The sequence below is a fragment of the Bubalus bubalis genome, chromosome 1 (genome assembly GCF_019923935.1).
Source record: "Bubalus bubalis isolate 160015118507 breed Murrah chromosome 1, NDDB_SH_1, whole genome shotgun sequence".
Lineage (NCBI taxonomy): Eukaryota > Metazoa > Chordata > Mammalia > Artiodactyla > Bovidae > Bubalus > Bubalus bubalis.
Window position 1 is genome coordinate 188,038,786 of NC_059157.1, and position 17,948 is coordinate 188,056,733.

General features: G+C 48.3%; 1 protein-coding gene across 3 annotated transcripts in view; it reads left to right on the plus strand.

Moving 5' to 3' along the window:
- PKNOX1 (PBX/knotted 1 homeobox 1) overlaps nucleotides 1-17,617 on the plus strand; it is a 46,848-nt gene extending 29,231 nt beyond the window's left edge. For 2 of the 3 annotated variants that reach the window (XM_025292338.2, XM_044947456.1), the window contains 6 exons: nucleotides 2,573-2,672; nucleotides 3,649-3,746; nucleotides 7,293-7,421; nucleotides 11,465-11,541; nucleotides 13,597-13,769; nucleotides 14,495-17,617. In XM_025292338.2, coding sequence (XP_025148123.1) covers nucleotides 2,573-2,672; nucleotides 3,649-3,746; nucleotides 7,293-7,421; nucleotides 11,465-11,541; nucleotides 13,597-13,769; nucleotides 14,495-14,706 — 789 coding nt within the window. In that variant the 3' untranslated portion in view covers nucleotides 14,707-17,617. The remainder of the gene's footprint in view (nucleotides 1-2,572; nucleotides 2,673-3,648; nucleotides 3,747-7,292; nucleotides 7,422-11,464; nucleotides 11,542-13,596; nucleotides 13,770-14,494) is intronic. The other variant, XM_025292342.2, reaches the window with a different exon arrangement.
- Nucleotides 17,618-17,948: the final 331 nt, after the last annotated feature.

Sequence of the window (17,948 nt, forward strand, 5' to 3'; positions counted from 1 at the left end):
ATTAGATATATTGTTTGCCAATATTTTCTCCAAGTCTGTAGCTTATCTTGCATCCTTTTAATAGGGTCTTTTGCAGAGCAAGCCTTTTAAATTTTGATAAAGTCCTATTTATCAAATCTCCTTTTATGAGTCACACTTTCAGTGCCCAGTCTAAAAACTCTTTGTCTAACCCTAGATTCCAAAGATTTTTTTTCTCTTACATTTTTTTACTAAAAATTTTATATTTTACATTTAAACCTGTGACCCATTTTGAGGTTTGTTTTTATGCCGATGTTTGTCCATTCACTCCAGCGCCATTTGTTGAAAAGGCTATACTTACTCCATGGAATTACCTGTGCACTATTGTCAAAAATTAGTAGGGTATATTAGTAGGGCCCATTTCTGTGTTCTCTGTTACATGTATCTAGACTGTCTAGTCTTGATTCCTGCTGCTATATGTGTCTCAAAACTGGGTAGGTCGATTTCTCCTAGTTTATTCTTTCTCAAAATTATTTTTGGTATTCTAGTTCCTTTGCCTTTCCTTATAAACTTTATAATTATTGTTGTTCAATTGCTAAGTCGTGTCTGACTCTTTTCGACCCTATGGACTGCAGTATTCGAGGCTTCCCTGTTCTTCACTATCTCCTGGGGTTTGCTCAAACTCGTCCATTGAATCGATGATGCCATTCAGCCACCCCAGCCTCTGTTGCCCCCTTCTCCTCCTACCCTCAGTATTTCCCAACATCAGGGTCTTTTCTAGTTAGTTGACTCTTCCCATCAGGTGGCCAAAGTGTTGGAACTTCAGCTTTAGTGTCAGACCTTCCAGTGAATATTCAGGGTTGATTTCCTATAAGATTGGCTGGTTTGATCTCCTTGCCATCCAAGGGACTCTCAAGAGTCCTCTCTAACACCACAGTTCAAAAGCACCAATTCTTCAGTGCTCAGGTTTCTTTATGGTCCAACTCTCACATCCATACATAACTACTGGAAAAACCGTAGCTTTGACTAGACAGAGCAAGTGTCTTTTAATTTTGTGGCTGCGGTCACCATCTGCAGTGATTTTGGAGCCCAGGAAAAGTCTGTCACTGCTTCCATTTTTCCCCCTTCTATTTGTCATTAAGTGATGGGACAGGAAGCCATGATCTTAGTTTTAGTTATCTTTTTTGGTACAGTCTTTGGCTAACTTTGGTATCAAATGAATTGGAGAGTATTTCCTCCTCTTCTGTTTTCTGGAAGAGATATAGAACTGGTGTTAATTCTTCTTTAAATGCTTGACAGAATTCTCCAGTGACACTACCTAGACCTGGAGATTTCTTTTTGCGGAGCTTTAAAATTACTAATTCAGTTTCATTAGTTATAGGGCTATTCAGATTATCTGTTTCATGCTGCACTTTGCAGATGTCAAATTTATGTGTGTTGAGTTGTTTACAGTAGTATTCCTTTTTCATCTTTTGATGTCTTTAGGGTCTTTTTAGGCCCTGTTTCATTCCCAATATTGGTAATTTGTTTTCTCTCTCTCTCTCTTTTTTTTTTCTGTCAGTCTTACTAGGGATTTGTCAGTGTATTGATCTTTGCAAAGAACCAGCTCTTATCTCTGCTTTGTCTGTTTTTCTATTTTCAATTTCATTGTTTCTGTTTTCATCTTTATTGTTTCCTTCCTTCTGCTTGCTTTGGTCTCATTTGGCTCCTCTTTTTCTATGTTCCTGATGTGGGAGCTTAGATGACTGACTTAGATGGCTTTATATTTATGTAGCAAAACTTGATGTGGACTGACCAGAGCTTTTATGTTCAAGCCGATGCGATGGCGCACAGAGGAATTGCCTCTGAAGGACACCCACAGAGGCTGCTCAGCCCCGCAAACGTCTGGGTGCCTGCTCTGTGCCAAGCCAGCGCTGGAAGCCAGGTGCAGAGAGCCTGTCCTCTGTCAACTCCCAGGGAAGCCATCACAGAAAACGGATAAATTAGCCCATTTGGATCTGACCTCAGAGGAGTAGATCCTCCAGTGTGGTGTTAGAGACATTTGCATGGCTCTTGCAGTGGGCCAGGTGCAGACCCAGCGCCCCACACACCTGAACCCCGGGGGCTCTGATGTGCTCTGCGCAGTGGGAAGGGCAGGCACAGACTCTGCTGCCCCAGGGTGCGCCCCCACCCTCCACCCCCCGCCACAGCCCCAGCCTGTGGCATCGTCTTCTGAATAGTTTATCTTGTCCAGAAGGCTTTGGTTCTTGGAAAACTCTGAGCTAAGTTGAATGGAAAAGGTGTGTCATGAGATCAGGTAATTTTTGTCTTCCTAATTATATCTCCAGGGCCATAGGATGTGTGTAGTATGCTGATGAGGTGAAAGATAATCTTTGGAAGCTAAATTGAAAGTCCTGTCTCAGTATTGATCATCATATTTAACAGTCAGGTTTGCATCTGTTGGTTTCCAGATACGGATGTAGCACTTACCTTGTGAAGACTTGTCATCTGATGATGCTCTTTGCTCAAGCATCTTTCCTCTATTAATGATGCCTTTATGCCACTTGCTGTGAAGTGTTAACCATGGGTTTTCTGATTTCTGATAACCTCTTCGCTGTGTGTTTCTGACTTGCAGCAGATTCAAAGTGCCATCACAGGCACTCTTAGCCCCCAAGGAATCGTGGTGCCAGCATCCGCTTTGCAGCAGGGGAATGTCACCATGGCAACAGTGGCAGGTACGGTGATAGAGAAAGAGACACTTTCCTTCAGCTTTTGCAGAAACAAGTCCTTCATATTAGAATGAAGCAGCACATAACCAAGGTTTCTAATTAATGCCAATTCCCAGTACAGGACCACCAGCATCTAGATCTCTTTGAATGTCTGGTTCTTGTTAATTCTCAGTAACAAATATATTATGCAAACTCTGTTTCCCTGTCAAAAAATATGGGAAGGAAAGGTTTTATGTAGAAGTTGAAAATATATAGCAAAACCACCTGAAAGTTTTAAATAGCACAGTTTTTAATTGTCCTCCTAGCAGCACCTGGAAAATCTTAAGTTGAGTTTTCCAAATTTGCTGGCATATTGAGTGCAACACTTTCATGGCATCATCTTTTAGGATTTGGAATATCTCAGCTGGAATTCTGTAAGTCGTATTGTTAATTGATGACAAGGAGTGAAAATGCAGTCTTAATGTTGGGATTACCTGTTCTTGATGCACCAAGGAACTGTAGACTCTGTCCTCCTTCCTGTGATGGTTTTTAGTAGACATTGCACATCAGAACCATCATGAAAAGGGCAAGCACGCTGAAGGAGGGAGTGAAATTGATGCTGAACCCCCCACATAATTGCACAAAAGGAAACCTCCCCAGGAAGATGAAAGCACATTGGATGAAAGAAACAACTAGAGTAAAAAGAACTGTGATCTCAGACCTTTGCCTGAGTCCTTTAAGACGTGCCAGGAAATAGAGACGCGCCAAGGAAGGGGCTCACGGACTCCCCACCTCCCCCAGCCGCCCCCCACACTGTGTCACGAGGAGCCCTGGCTGCGCTCCGCCCCACCCTGGGAGTGACAGGTCAACTAGCAAGGTGCTGGTGACCGTCTGAAATGATTTTCAAAGCCCGTAAGCTACGACTTCATTCTTCCATGGGTACGCTGAGCACGGTGCGCACTGCTGAGGCTTGGGGCGATTTAACTGCTCTTGTCCTTTCCAGGGGGCGCAGTCTATCAGCCTGTCACAGTTGTCACTCCCCAAGGCCAAGTGGTGACACAGGCATTGTCGCCTGGCACCATCCGGATCCAGAACTCCCAGGTGCGTGCAAGGGGCTGCGCGGGCTGTGGGTGAGTGCGTGTTCCAGTGTGGGGGCACAGGTGGAGCTGGGCTCAAGCTCTGCCCTCTGCATGAAGGTCATTGTCCCAGACCTGCTTCCTCAGGTACTTCCCAGTTAATCTGAATGTCCATGTTGCCTGTCTTTTTCACTTTTCATCTGCCTTAGCGTTGCAAAGTTCAGAGAAGCCTAAGGAAGGAGGAAAAGGTCGCTCAGGACCCCTCCCCACCACGTGGGGCTGTGCAGCTGTCTCCACTGCTGGAGAGTGGAGGCTGTGTAGACGCATCCTTCCCAGACCCCTGGAGGCTCATGGCAGACTGCAGGCTTCTAGCTGAGGACGTGGGGTTGGGCTTGCGGTAGTGGCGGTGCTAAGATGCTGTGGTGTGCCCACCTTGAAGTCCTCCTGCCCTCTCTGTGCCTTTGTGATGAAATAAGGCCAGTCTCCTTTCTATTTTAGACACACACGCAGTTGTTGTTTTTTTTTTCCCCCACTTCGCTGGGTTTACATCAGAAGCAGTGTTTCTGTTATCAGTACTTATTTCAGACCATTGTTTACATTAGTTCTCTTTGGCCTGCACGGATGTCTTCTACATCCTTATTGGCCACTTTGAGGCCCAGCCCTAGGCATGTCAATGTTTTCCTAACTCAGAAGCAGGTATGAGAAGGCCTGGGCAAGGGGCCTGCTGGGCCCATGGGCCCACGACACGAGGTGGCTGCCCAGGCCCAGCAGTGGGGAGAGTGGGCCTAGGCCCCCTGGCACCCTTCCTCCACTGCCCCGCCGCGAGCCTGCTTTCCCTGAAGTTTTCCATTTACAACGGCTCTGAACATAGAGCTGGCTTGCAGAGCATTTCCTAGCATCATAGCGAAGAATTAGAGGAAGAGCACTCTTAAATCACGTGCTTATTTGTTTTGTAGAGGTTCATTCGTGCTGTCAATTAAGGGAGAATATGAATTTTCCTCTGGTTTACAGAGCAGACGTGCAGAGTGTGGGTGGGGTCAGTGGAGCCCCTTCTAACATGCAGCATGGCTGACGAGCGAGCCCCCTCTGCCCTAGTCCTGGCCAGCCCCACAGGCCCTCCCCCACCCTTGTCCCCTCCCTGCCATGTCCCGGGTGTCTGTCACTGCCAGGGCATCAGGGCTAGGAGCAGAGAAACAAGCCCCATGGGCTTTCTCACAGAAGAGTAAATAGATTTGACGGGGGCCCTGGTGGGGTGTGCTGGGATTAATAAAACCTGTAGATTTGCGTTTATGGTTCTATCAGAACTATTTGGGCTGCTCTGTGCCGGGCACTGCCGGGGACCTTGCATCCTTCAGTCTGGGGCATTTCCCTGGACTCTCTGACACCTCCACCCCCATGCACATCCTCTCCTTCCAGAGCCCTTACTAACTGGACACGCGACCTGCTAAGCTGAGTCTACTGATTTTTCTGTATTGTTGTCTTTGTGTTCCCACTGTCCACTTTTTGTCTACATTCTGAGAAATTTCCTTTTATCTTCCCACCCATCTATTAAGTTTAAAATACTAAGTGTAGCTTTAATTTCTAAGACTTTTCATAGCCCTCTGTGGTTTGTTTTTTTTTTGAAATCACATCCGTGAAGCTCCCCTGTCCATTTCCTCTGCATCACACCTGGTTCGTTGCATTGGTGTTTGCGGTTTGTGATAGAGGCTTTTGGGTGTCTGGGGAGAGTTGAGTGTTCTTCTCAGTATAAACGTGAATGCTGTCTGCTGCTTGCCAGGTTGGGGGCCGTGGCAGCTGGCTCTTCTGTGGCCTGACCTCCAAATTCTGCCCTCCTTCTTCTGCAGTTTTGCTGGAGCAGACTTAGATTTCTTGCTTGGGGGAGGGGCAGGACTGTGTGGGGGTCTTGCACTTCCGTGCAAACCTTCCTCACCCTCTTTCTAGCCTTGCCCCCCCCAACTCCTGCCCTCCATCTGTGCCCAGGCTGCAGCCTCTGTTCTGTTTCTTTGGGGAGATGCCCCAAGTCCCTGAAGGGCTGGGGCCGATTGGTCATCCACTGAGACTGATGCGGGTGGTCGGGGTCTCACTCCTGCTTAAGTTTTCACCCAGGTTCCTAGGCTTATAAATCCCCCTGCCACGTGCAGGCCCAGGCAGTGCTGGAGGGCAGCGGGCTGGGCGTGCTGGTCCCCTCGCAGGCCCTCAGCCTAGTTGCCTCCCCAGACCCTCTTGGTGGTGCCCGTGAAGTCGAGACATAGCCAGCTGTCACTTTCCCTGTTCATGAAGCCACATATGCTTTTACCCTGCACAAGAAAAGCGACACCGAACTGGAGCCCGTGTCAGATTTCATGAAGAAGGCCGTAAATGAGGCAGACACATCTCAGGCTCCATTCCAGCCCCAGTGGAACTAGTTTTAAAAGTCCATTTTCCGTGTGCGCACGCACGTGAGTGTACAGGCAATGCTTCATACTACCCAGTCCTTCAGTAAAAGCACACATGCATCCCAGAAGATAGTTATGCTCACGGTAGTAATCTTGAGTTTTCAGAAATTTTAGATACAGTTAATGGTTGTAATGTCTCCTTTAAGTCATAATTTCTGTTTAAATGTTGGCTTTCATTTACCCAAAATAATATAAATCCGGAGGAAGTACAAGTAATATAGTGAAAATATATTTCACTCTCCAAAATGAACTTCCAAATCCTATACACTATGTTAATGACTATATGAACTGAAACTGACCTGCAGAAGCTACTGCATATTTTTTACATATAAAGGTTGCCTCATCCATAAGTTCCAAGTTAAAGCACAGATCCCAGCGGCAAGGCCCTGCTGCGCCAGTGTGGAGGCCGCCACATGGGCCATGGTTTTGGCCCTGGTCTGGATGGTGAACACCATGGCCCCATGTCTCTGCAGCAGCTGGGAGTGAGGTCCCACCCGGCGCGGGCGCGGGGACCCAAGCTCTCCCCCTGTGTTTATGTGGCAGGACCCCCATCTGAGGGGTGTTACACATGCATCCTCTTCCTTCCGAGATGGAATGAACAGGCATCTCGTACTCAGCTCAGGGTAAGGGAGGCCGTGTCTCAGATGGCTGTGGAGCCGTCTGGGCCGAGGTTGCCGGGCCCTCCAGCCCCTCTGTCCACACTTCCTTTCTGTTCTCCTGGCCTGGCTCCTCTAGTTAGTGGCACTTCTGGCTTCCCTGTCCTTTCTCATTGGTTGCTTTTAGGCTAGGAAATGGGCTGTTGCTAGAGGCAGAGAGATGAGGACAGGTATGCACAAGAAGAGGCTAACCTGTCTGCAGAGGGGGAGACTCTTCAGAGCGGATGACTCGGTTGACTTCTCAGTGCCCGTCCCACCTGCCTCACTCGCTATAGCTGAGACACGAGCATAAATAGTTACAATGTGGGGACCAAATCCTCAGAAAATTAACCCATATGGAGCCCAAGTGTTTGTGCCTGTACTATAAATAAGTTGTTTACCCAGAAGAGCCTTGGCTGTTCTCACCACCTATAGTCATAAGCCAGTTGGATTTGCCATCACGTTCTGTGCTGTCTAACGTTATTTTCAATTGTTTAAAAGCTTCAGTTACAGTTAAACCAAGATCTCAGCATCTTGCATCAAGATGACGGCTCATCTAAGAACAAGAGGGGGGTCCTGCCGAAGCACGCCACCAATGTGATGCGGTCCTGGCTCTTTCAGCACATCGGGGTGAGAACAGACGCGACTGCCCCGTGAGCACGGCTTCAGATGCTTTCTTTCTGCTTATTGTCCAGGAAACATTGACTTATGTGGGCTGGTAGGCCAGGTTTTAAGAGTCGGTGTTTTATTGACTGCCCATAGTGCATAGACCATGAGACAGAAGGGGAGCTACCCAGAATTGGAGGAAAGGCTTCAGGAAATGGAAATCAACCAGGGATACCACTAGTGAGAGGGAATCCCTGAGTTCAGCCGACATTAACAGTGCCTGAGCCTGAGAGAACTGCCTGGGGAACATACCTGGGGGAGGTGAGACTGATTAGAGAAGCAGGCAGAGAAATGGTGCTCTTAGGCAAAACCTTGCAAAATAGTTATGTTTTATGTATGTTATGGGCTTCCCTGGTGGCTCAGACTGTAAAGAATGCCTGCAATGTGGGAAACCCAGGTTTGATCCCTGGGTTAGGAAGATCCGCTGGAGAAGAAAATGGCAACCCACTCCAGTATTCCTGCCTGGAGAATTCCATGGGCAGAATTACAGTCCATGGGGGTCACAAAGAGTCAGACACGACTGAGCAACTAACACTTTCAACACTTTATGTATGTTGGATTTGAAAGGGAGGTGAGGAGTTGAGCTTGTGGGCAGAGTGATTGGCAGATGGGCTATTGACTGTGAAGCGGAGCTTGGTCTGTTGATTTCACAGGAAGACTCGCTCATGACCCACCCAAGCTGCAGTCCTCACGCCCCTGACTCAGGAGAGGGGGTAACCCCGAGTAGTTTTCAGGGATGACAGTGGTCTAGCTGCTGGGTCGGGAAGGACAGGCTGACCTTTAGGGGGTCGGGGGAGGTGGAAGGGGGTTGGGGTAGGAAAGTGCTCACTCACTGAGTTACAGCCTGTCCAGGTGGAGGAGTGGGGCAGGGGGGCTTGTGGGCAGATGCGGAGGCTGCCTCTGGCATCCAGAGGGGCGGGAGGCCAGGAAGGCTGGCAGGAAGCCCCTCTCCACCAGGCATTTCCGTCCACAAGGTTTTCCTTCCACGGTCCTGCCCAGGGCTGCTCCTGAGCTGAGCCGGTGGGCCCAGACCTGCCCCTCGGCATCACGACAGTCATTACCCCCTGCAGCCGCATCCTTACTGCCCCCGCCTCCTTGCCTCTGCCCAGTGCACCTTGGTGCCCTCAGGTCTCTATAGTCCCCCTCACCCCCCAGAGGTGCCCGCCGCCTGGGCTAAGGCCAAGGTTGTTCCTTGGCATCTTCTTTGTCCTCCCTCGACCAGGAGCCCCAAGGCCAGCGCCCAGATGTCGCCTTGTGTCCCCCTGGGGCTTGGCCCTGCTCCCTGCTAAGCCTCTTTCCTCTGCCTGGGTCAGGCTCTGCGCGCTGGGCCCCAGTGGGAGGGCACAGCTCACGCACACGTGTGGAAGGAGAACACTGCTGTTTGCTGCAGTACAGCCTCATGGGGAAGTTGGTCTTAGAAAGAGTCAGAAGGAAATGGAGATTTCATGGCTAGAGGGTCACAGTGATGTTCATTATAATAATGGGGAATGAGGTGGTATGTGAATCAGGACCCGTGGATTTGATGGAAGGTTGTGCAGCTAGTTAACACGGTGAATGAGGGCCCAAAGCACCAGAAGCTTAGGTACCTGGTGAGAAAGCAGATCGTACATGTTTCTAATACACTGTGATTATTAGAGCTAGTGAGTATGTCTGTAATGTAGTGATTGGACTATTACACACATAATGGAATTGGGTTTTTTCCTATTGTTTCCTTTAATGTATTAATCATTTCTAAAATAGACCTTGCTCATAGGTTCATTTTAAAATGCCAATTTTTTTCCCGTGTAAACATTTTCTATGTCTTATTTCCCTCGTTTCCTGTAAATATTATCCTCCCTTTGTGGTTTTTCCTCACACTCTAGGCAGAAGTTGTTACTTTTTTTTTTTCCTGGTTTGTGTACTTGCTTCCTGTCACGTTTTTATTTTATGAGCTTTTTAGAGGACAAGAACAATATTTCTGTTCCCAGAAGCTCTCAGTTGGCTCCATGTGTGCTCCTGTGGAATGAAAGTGAGTTACTGTCACTCAGTGTGAGGCATGGAGTGCTGCTGAGATGAATCTGCTGCTGTTCCGTTGTCCCCAGGATACACAGTGACTTTTCCAACACAGGATGCTCACTTAAGAACTGAAACACACTCCCACCTCCTTCTTTGTTGGCACTGTCCACTCTCTGAGGTCCTGGTCGGTGCAAAATGAGGGACTTGAGCGCATGTAGGTTTTACAGTAGGTGTCTCTCTGGTCCCCCATGCAGACGATAGTCACCTCTGGACATGTTATTCCTGTAGATAGAAATTACCTTCCTTTGGTGCTTCTGTGAATTTTGATACAAGCATATCACACTTCTCAGATGTCATGATTTCTGAGAATTGAAGGTTTGTGGCAGCTCAGCGTGAATCAGATCTGTTGGTGCTGTTCCTGACAGCATGTGGTCACTCTGTGTCTCTGGATCATGTTTTGGTAATTCTCGCAATATTTACTTCAAACTCTTTCATCATTATTTTATTTGTTGTGATGGTCTGTGCTCAGTCATTTTTAATGTGACTGTTGTGAAAAGGTAATGGCACCCCACTCCAGTACTCTTGCCTGGAAAATCCCATGGATGGAGGAGCCTGGTAGGCTGCAGTCCATGGGATCGCTAAGAGTCGGACACGACTGAGCGACTTCACTTTCACTTTTTCACTTTCATGCACTGGAGAAGGAAATGGCAACCCACTCCAGTGTTCTTGCCTGGAGAATCCCAGGGGCTGGAGAGCCTGGTGGGCTGATGTCTATGGGGTCACACAGAGTCGGACATGACTGAAGTGACTTAGCAGTTGTGAAAAGATCATGACTCGCTGACGAATCAGATGATGGTTAGTGATTTTTATCAATAAAGTTTCTTCTAATTAAGGTGTGTACTTTTTTTTGGACAAAAATGCTTATTACACACTTACTGGACTACAGTATAGTGTAAACACAACTTATATACATTTTTGGAAGCAGAACAATTTGTGGCCCACTTTATTGCAATGTTCGATTTAATGAGGTAGTGTGGAACTGAACCTGCAGTATTTCCTAGGTGTGTCTGTATTTACTTCTGGTTTAATTCTGTTTTTTCTAAGCGACATATCTCAGTCATCCATGAAATAAAGAGGAAATAGCAGACACCCCTTCCCCAGCCCCGAGCTGAGCTCTCTGCCGAGAGCACTCGTTAGCCTAGCAGAGGTGACCGCAGTGCATCCCGGTCCACTTCATGCTCACAGTTCCCGTGACAGAATGTGTCACCTGGACGTGATGGCCTGGGGCAGTCTGTCCGGGCCTCTTCCTGCTGCCTCCTGTTCCACCAGCCCTGGATGGGGAGGGTGTGCCCTGCCCTGCTTGGGTTCCTCGTCTGTGAGTGTGCAGAATCAGTGGATTCCTATGTAGGATGTACACAGGTGATCACATTATTTGTTGTGTTGTGGGTCAAAACACAGCCATTTATCTGCTTTAAATGGATTCAGTTTATGGTTCTGAAATGACAGCTGTGAAGCTGATAGAAGAACCGTGGGCTGTATCGGGTGCTTAGAACAGCGCCTGGCAGAGCCCCCGGAGTCCCTCCACTTCCAGTGCTCTTATCGGGTGCTTAGAACAGCGCCTGGCAGAGCCCCCAGAGTCCCTCCACTTCCAGTGCTCTTATCGGGTGCTTAGAACAGCGCCTGGCAGAGCCCCCGGAGTCCCTCCACTTCCAGTGCTCTTACCTGCATCTCTTACCTTCCCTGTGGCCTTTGAGCCAGACTCCCGTCTGGACAACACCTCTGCCTGGGCTTCCACCAGCTGCTGCAACACCTGTGTTCTTGGGCAGCTGGGAGAAAGGCTTCATTATGTTTTAGGCATTTCTGGAAACAAATATAAGACTAAAGTTTTAGCTAAAAGCACTGTTCATACCAGTTTTTACTAACGATTATTTGTGTGCTTCTGTTTCACCCGGGTGGGCTTGAATTCCTTTTTAAACACTAAAGTTCACGGTGACACTCCTTTTTATTTTCAGCATCCATACCCAACAGAAGATGAAAAAAAACAGATTGCTGCTCAGACAAACTTGACACTACTCCAAGTTAACAACTGGTAAGACGCGCCCACTTTCTGAGACTCTGCTGTCAGCCGCACACCAGTGATAGTACAGTCTGGGTGAATTACACGAGCATTCCTCTGTTATCAGAGTCTGGGATTGGCGGCAGGACACTTAAGCATAAATCGCACACACTCACCTAAGTTTTGTGACCGATGCCCAAGGACTTTTCACTATGATGTATTTGCTCAATCAGAAACGCGTTTCTCCAGGGCCTCCCCCCACCCCCCTTAAACCGTGATGTTTTGTGGACGAGTTTCCCTGGGCTGTGGACAGCCGAGGTGAGTTCACCTGATCACTGGTGGCCCCCACCCCGCCCTTTTGAGACCCTGTATCCTTTGTTCAACGGTGATGTGGGGAGGCAGCCCCCGAGCTGGCCGGCCACAGTGGCCCTGCCCCAGCAGGCCTAAGGGGTCCTGAGAAGGAAACGTGTGCTTTATACAGGGAGCACCTGTCGTGGCTCTGGCGTCACGTGTCACTGTGGACACTTGGACCCTGACCACGTGTTCCCCTTAAATTAGAGGCGCTGATGTCACAAAGTGGTGGTGGCCTCTGAGCGTGCACTTGCATCCCGCTTTTAGTCGTTGGCCTCTTTTTTTACTATTTTACTCATCATTCAGACGTAGGAAATGATTTCAGCTTAATAGCATTGGCATGTGTAAAAGAAGACACAGTTTCTACCACTTGTAAACATTGCTGTATTTTCATTTTAACTGTTAAAATTTAAATTTGAAGATCAGGTAGATTCCAGTGTAAACAATAAAAATTTTCCATTTTGTGCAGTTATACATGCGGGAGGTATGCTTTGGCACTGCATGAAGTGTTTCTCCTATCTTGCCTTTGAGCTATTATTTTTGACTTAAGTGGCAACTATAAGCCATGGTGCTGGATTATTTCCTGTTGGATCTTTTAAACAGAGCGTTAACAAGAGTTGAAAGGCGTTGAGTGTTTCGTTGCTGTGAGTTTTGAGTCTTTCTCTGTCATAGTCTCCACTGTCTTCATGGCATCCCATTCAGAAACTGTGTTTTGGTTCAGTGACTGACAGATGGGTCACGGACAGAGGACAGAGCGATGTCTCTGGATGTGCTGATGGTTGGCGGCTTGTCAGCCTCTTCACCTGTGGGCCCCTGCTGTTCCTAACTTGCTCCTCTGTGCTATTCACAGAATTGTCTTTTCTAGAAGGTTTGACCTCAGCTTTTCATTTTAAAATTAATAACAATTTAATACATGTCTTTTATAAATTCTAAAATTTCTAAAGTCTTCTAGTGGCTATTTTTTACCTTTTATGACTTTCCTTTTATATTTGCAAAAATTGTATTTTGGAGTGAATTTGGACACACCCATCATTAGCTCACGCCTGTGCCTTGTAGAAGCTTTGACGGAGGACAGACAGACGTAGAGATGGCAGCGGGCTTCCCTCCCAGGTCATGCTGGGGTCTGTGGCGTGCCGAGGGGCTGTTGTGACCCTTCAGTCCGGCTCACACTCAGCCGCAGGGACCAGCGACAGTCTCTGAACAAAGCTCTGTAGTGTCAGCCTGTTCATATCTATTATTAGAATATGTCCTTGGGCAATTGGAGATTTTTTGAATCTTAGTATTTCACAATTAGGCAGCCTCAGAGCCGGACATCTGTCCACACTCAGGGCCTAACCGGGTGGGCGCTCAGAGACGCACCGCCTGCGGGCCTCGGGTCGGAGGCTGCAGGGTGCCTGGTTCTGCTGCTCTACCCTGCCACTTCCTTAGAGAAGGGCATGTCACATCCACAGTTTGAACAGCATCCTCTGTGTCATCGTGAATACCCAATTCACAGACGTGGATAAATCAGAGTGGAGAAAAGACGCTGTGGGACAGTCTGTCTTTATTCAAGTGAATTACTCTAAAAACAGCCCTACTCTCTGGAAGTTTAGATGAGATGCTTGGCGTTACTCTTAAGCACTTCTTACAGCAGGGAATACGTGGTCACATTCATGTGGTTTGTGAAGCATCTGGCCTGTCATTGAGGCCACAGGGCCTTGGAAAGGCCATTTTGACATGAGTATTTCCTTCACGCAGGTTCATCAACGCAAGAAGACGAATCCTACAGCCGATGTTGGATTCTAGTTGCTCAGAAACTCCAAAAACAAAGAAAAAAACTGCTCAGAACAGACCCGTCCAGAGGTTTTGGCCTGACTCCATTGCCTCGGGAGCAGCACAGCCAGCCGCCAGTGAGCTGACTGTGTCTGAAGGTGGGCACCGGGCTGGGCGACCCTGTCTTGCGGGTGCGGGTGAGGCGGTAAACCAGGGGCAGGCAGCAGTCTTACTGCGTCTGATCGTGGGGACAGTGCTGGTCCAGGCGCCCGTCAGCAGTACAGGTGTGCCCAGGAGAGGGGAGTGCACGGCCAGACGCCCAAGGCCGCTCCTGTCTCTCTCTGCCCCTCCTGCTTCAGTGCAGGGTGTGTGTGTGTGTCATGCGCCCACTGCCTGGTATTTCACCCTGTGTCCCCTCAGGCTTCATCCAGCTGTGTGGTTTCCTGGCACAGAGCCTTCACGGCCCAGCATTTCTAGTCCGCGTCCCACTCGAGGGTACCTGGTGGTTCCCACTCCCCGATGTTGGGCTGGAGCACAGGAGCATGTGTCTCGGGTGTCCACTTTCCCTCGCAGACTGGCCTGCCGTCCTCTGACCTCAGTCCCTCCACCCCTGCCTGTCCTCTGAGGCCTCTCCCCTGTGTCCTGGGTCCCTTGTCCTCTGTGTAACGCTTGCTTTCCACCCCAGGCATCTGTCCCCTTTACCATCCTGACCCTCAGACCCTCTCTAAACAGAGAGCTTAGCTTTGCAGGGTCTGGGACGATCCTAGTAGAGACATTCCTTAAATCCCTGTGGATGGTCCCAGAAACACAGCCAGGGGAAGACAGGATGCGCAGCCCAGCGGGCTGAACCCCGATGGCATGGTGACGCCGCTTTGTGCCACAGGGGCCGTCGTGACCATCACCGCACCCGTGAGCATGAACGTGGACAGCCTGCAGTCCCTGTCATCGGACGGGGCCACGCTGGCGGTGCAGCAGGTGATGATGGCCGAGCAGAGCGAGGACGACTCCGTGGACAGCACGGGGGACGGCGGGGCGGCGCTGGCGCCCGGCCACCTGGGCGGGCTGGTCCTGGAGAACAGCGACTCCCTGCAGTAGGGCCTGGCCGCCGGCACCCCTTTTTATAGTTTGCACAGCAAACATTTTACACAGTTTTATTTCTAATATGTTTTATATGTAGGCATAGAAGAGTGCACTTTTGTATTTCATAGTAAGCTTCCAGGGCGTCTTTGCCGGTGCAGCAACTTCTTTCAAGGTGTGTGTGCGTGTGTGTGTGCACGTGTGTGTGTGTGCACGTGTGTGTGTGTGCGTGTGTGCGTGAGTTTTTAAGGGGATTCTTTAAAGGTTTAACGCTAAAAATGTGATGAATGACAAACGCCTTCCCCCACCCCATGAGCCCTAATTAGATGAAGGCCTAGCGCTGCCATTTTCTGAACAATTACACAGTTTAATTTCGTCCTGTGGTTAAGGCAGGTCTCAGGGGGCTGGCTCACCTGTCAGCCCTGGGATTAGGAAGAAGCCCCTGCACCTGGAGACCGCCCGTGCGAGGCGGGTGACAGCACAATAAACCGCGTGTGACCTGTGGTGGATGTGTGGCGACTCAGATGTGGTTCCGTTCTCATGTTCCGTGAGCCTGTGTCATTTGCTATATATGAAAAGAAACTCCTATTTTTACCTTGCTGGAATTATTGGATAAAAAGCTATTTTTATAAATTCCGTATGAATTGGATTATGACTATGTCAAGGGTAAATTCTAGAGGAGAAACAGTACACACTTATTGACTGTCTCAATTTGGAATGTTCTGAATTGGCCAAATTTGATGAACCTGCCCCCAGTTAGCTAGTATTCTGGTTCTCTGCTCTCCCAGGGTATTAATTCACATTTTCTACTATAAAAGAAACATCTATTTAATGAAATTTTGATATCTTCAAATTTTAGTCAATATGTTGCTCAGATTGCAATTTACACTTTATCTAAATGTACGTCTCAAGGTATTTGCTAAGTAGGGCTTAGCTAAGTTAAGAAGTGGTAGCCAGTGGTCAGTTAAAAGCTTTTGCTGACTGTTTCCGTCTGATTTAAGTCTGACCATGGTTGAGTGGGGATGTGCCGTGTTAGCTGGGTGTTGTCTTAGGAGCTTTCGGTCAGCGTATGTTATGCATAGAACGTATGTCATAAACTTCTATCAAGTGTCCATCCTGTTGGCTCAGAGCAGGCAAAGAGCAGACCCTCGGCTTTGTTACACGATTAGTGCGTGTCCACTGCAGGATGGACAGGAACCGGCAGGGCCTGGGGGTGGGGTGCCGGCGGCTCGTCATCACTCGGTCGGTGGTTCATCCTCTGACTTGATCACATCACATCTGGATAATGGTGGGACTTCGGCTCCTGGTGACCAGATGGACCACAGAGCAGACTGGGTTTGTTTCCCTGGGTTTGGATTTGCATCTGCCAGTTTACTTTCAAGTGAGGCTTTTTCTCAGAGAGGAAACAGGACCTGGTTTCACAGAAGATGTCTCTGCGTCACCATCGGTGGGACACCGGAAGCCCTGAAGGACAGTCTAATGGTCGTCAGTTCCTGAAAGGCAGCGACAGTAATTGGTTGTGGACCAAGGCTACCCACGAGTGTTCTGAGCAAGTACAGATTTTTTTTCTGGAACTGACTTTTTCTTCCCAAATTATTAATAATTAAAATTAGTCATAGGAGAGTACTTCCTGGATAACTTAGAAGGAAGCAAGAAATACAGAGGAATTTCTTTTAAAATATTTCAGGAGATTTAAAAGAAAAACTTGACTCTCTTTTGGGGGAGAGAATAACATTTTTAAGCAGCTATTGTGTTCCTTTTAAACAATTTTATATATTTTAAGTCACATCTTTTAAACTATACCAGTTTGAAAGATTGTTTTAAGTCCAACAAAGTTAGGATTTAAGACAAGACCCTGTGGAAGCTGGCCAGCCACCTCCTCCCTCCCTCGCCTCCCTCTGTCCCTCTGACCTCAGGTTCAGGTTGGTGGTCACTCCTGGTCAGTTTCCCCAAGCAGAAATCCTGTTCCCTGGAGCCGGGGTGCTGGGCTCGGGCTGCACAGGCTGCAGCAGCGTGGACATGGGGCCACATCAGGGCCATGTTGGGGTCCGGCAGTCAGTGCCTGGGGTCGCAGTCCCTGCTCCCTGCAGCTGCAGTCTGCATCCTGGTCGCTACATTCAGAGGACTAGGATAAAGATCATTCGAGAGGGGGCATTTCAAGCTCTTCCCATGAGTAACTAATGGAATCTTAACCCAACAGCCAGACTGTTTTGGTTCATAAGGCACTGTCTGGGGCATTGGTAGTTAGCTGGCACCTAATAAAGACCCATTTTCCAGCCCCTGGGGTTTTAAGAGCATCTGTGAGAGCACAACCCTGCTGAGCTCTCATCTTAAAGGAATTTGCTCTTGTTAAATTCTTTTCCCTGAAGGATGGTTTTGACTGTGTCTTGCAACCCAGGTTGAACGTGTCGAGTTACCTGCTGTTCAGCTCTTGAGCGGGTAGCAGATGGCTGGGCCATGTCCAGCCACACTCCAGCTGCCGCAGTAATGCAGCTTTTGTGTTCTGATTCCAGAAATAAAACAGTGTAAGTGTTTGTCCAGCGTGCAACGTACGGTGGGCCACAGCCCCAGCTCGCTCAAAGACCACAGGGCCCTGATGCTGGAGCCGCCGTGGCCCGAGTCCCAGAGTCTTCTCCACATAACCTGGCCACGACCTGACCTGACTCTGACCGGGATGAGAAAGTGGGGGAGTACCTTTTCTTTCAGACAAGCTCAGACATCCCGGGAAAGTGAGAACGGCCCGCCTCTGGTAGTTAGGGACAGAAAAAAAAACCCGCCACCCTCCCCTAATTGAGTTCTGTCTGGTCTGTGAACTGACAATCTTTAAATGTGAATGCTGTAACAATGTTTTCTTGGATTGTTGTCTTTGAAAGGGATTTTTGTGAAGCAACTGATTTATCAAAGCAAAAAAATTAAAAACAGAAACATGCTTCATGGACGTTTTATTTTCTAAAACTCATGTCACCACAGATGCTTTTCCATTTTAAGGACAACATTCAGATGTTGACATGTTTGCTGGTGACACTTGGGGTTTGTTGTGACCCCCACAGATTCTAAAAAATCAGGATTGCTCCACTCTGGAGCACTTAGGCCCATTTGCATCTTCAAAAATGTTTTCTAAGTTTCTTGAGGTAGTCACTGGTTTTCCATGAAAAAAAAAAAATGGAAAGCTTCAGTTTGTTTTTTATTGTAGTTCACCCTAAATCTAATTATTCTGATAGTAATGAGAAGAAAACAATTCATCAGTAAGGTATTACCTT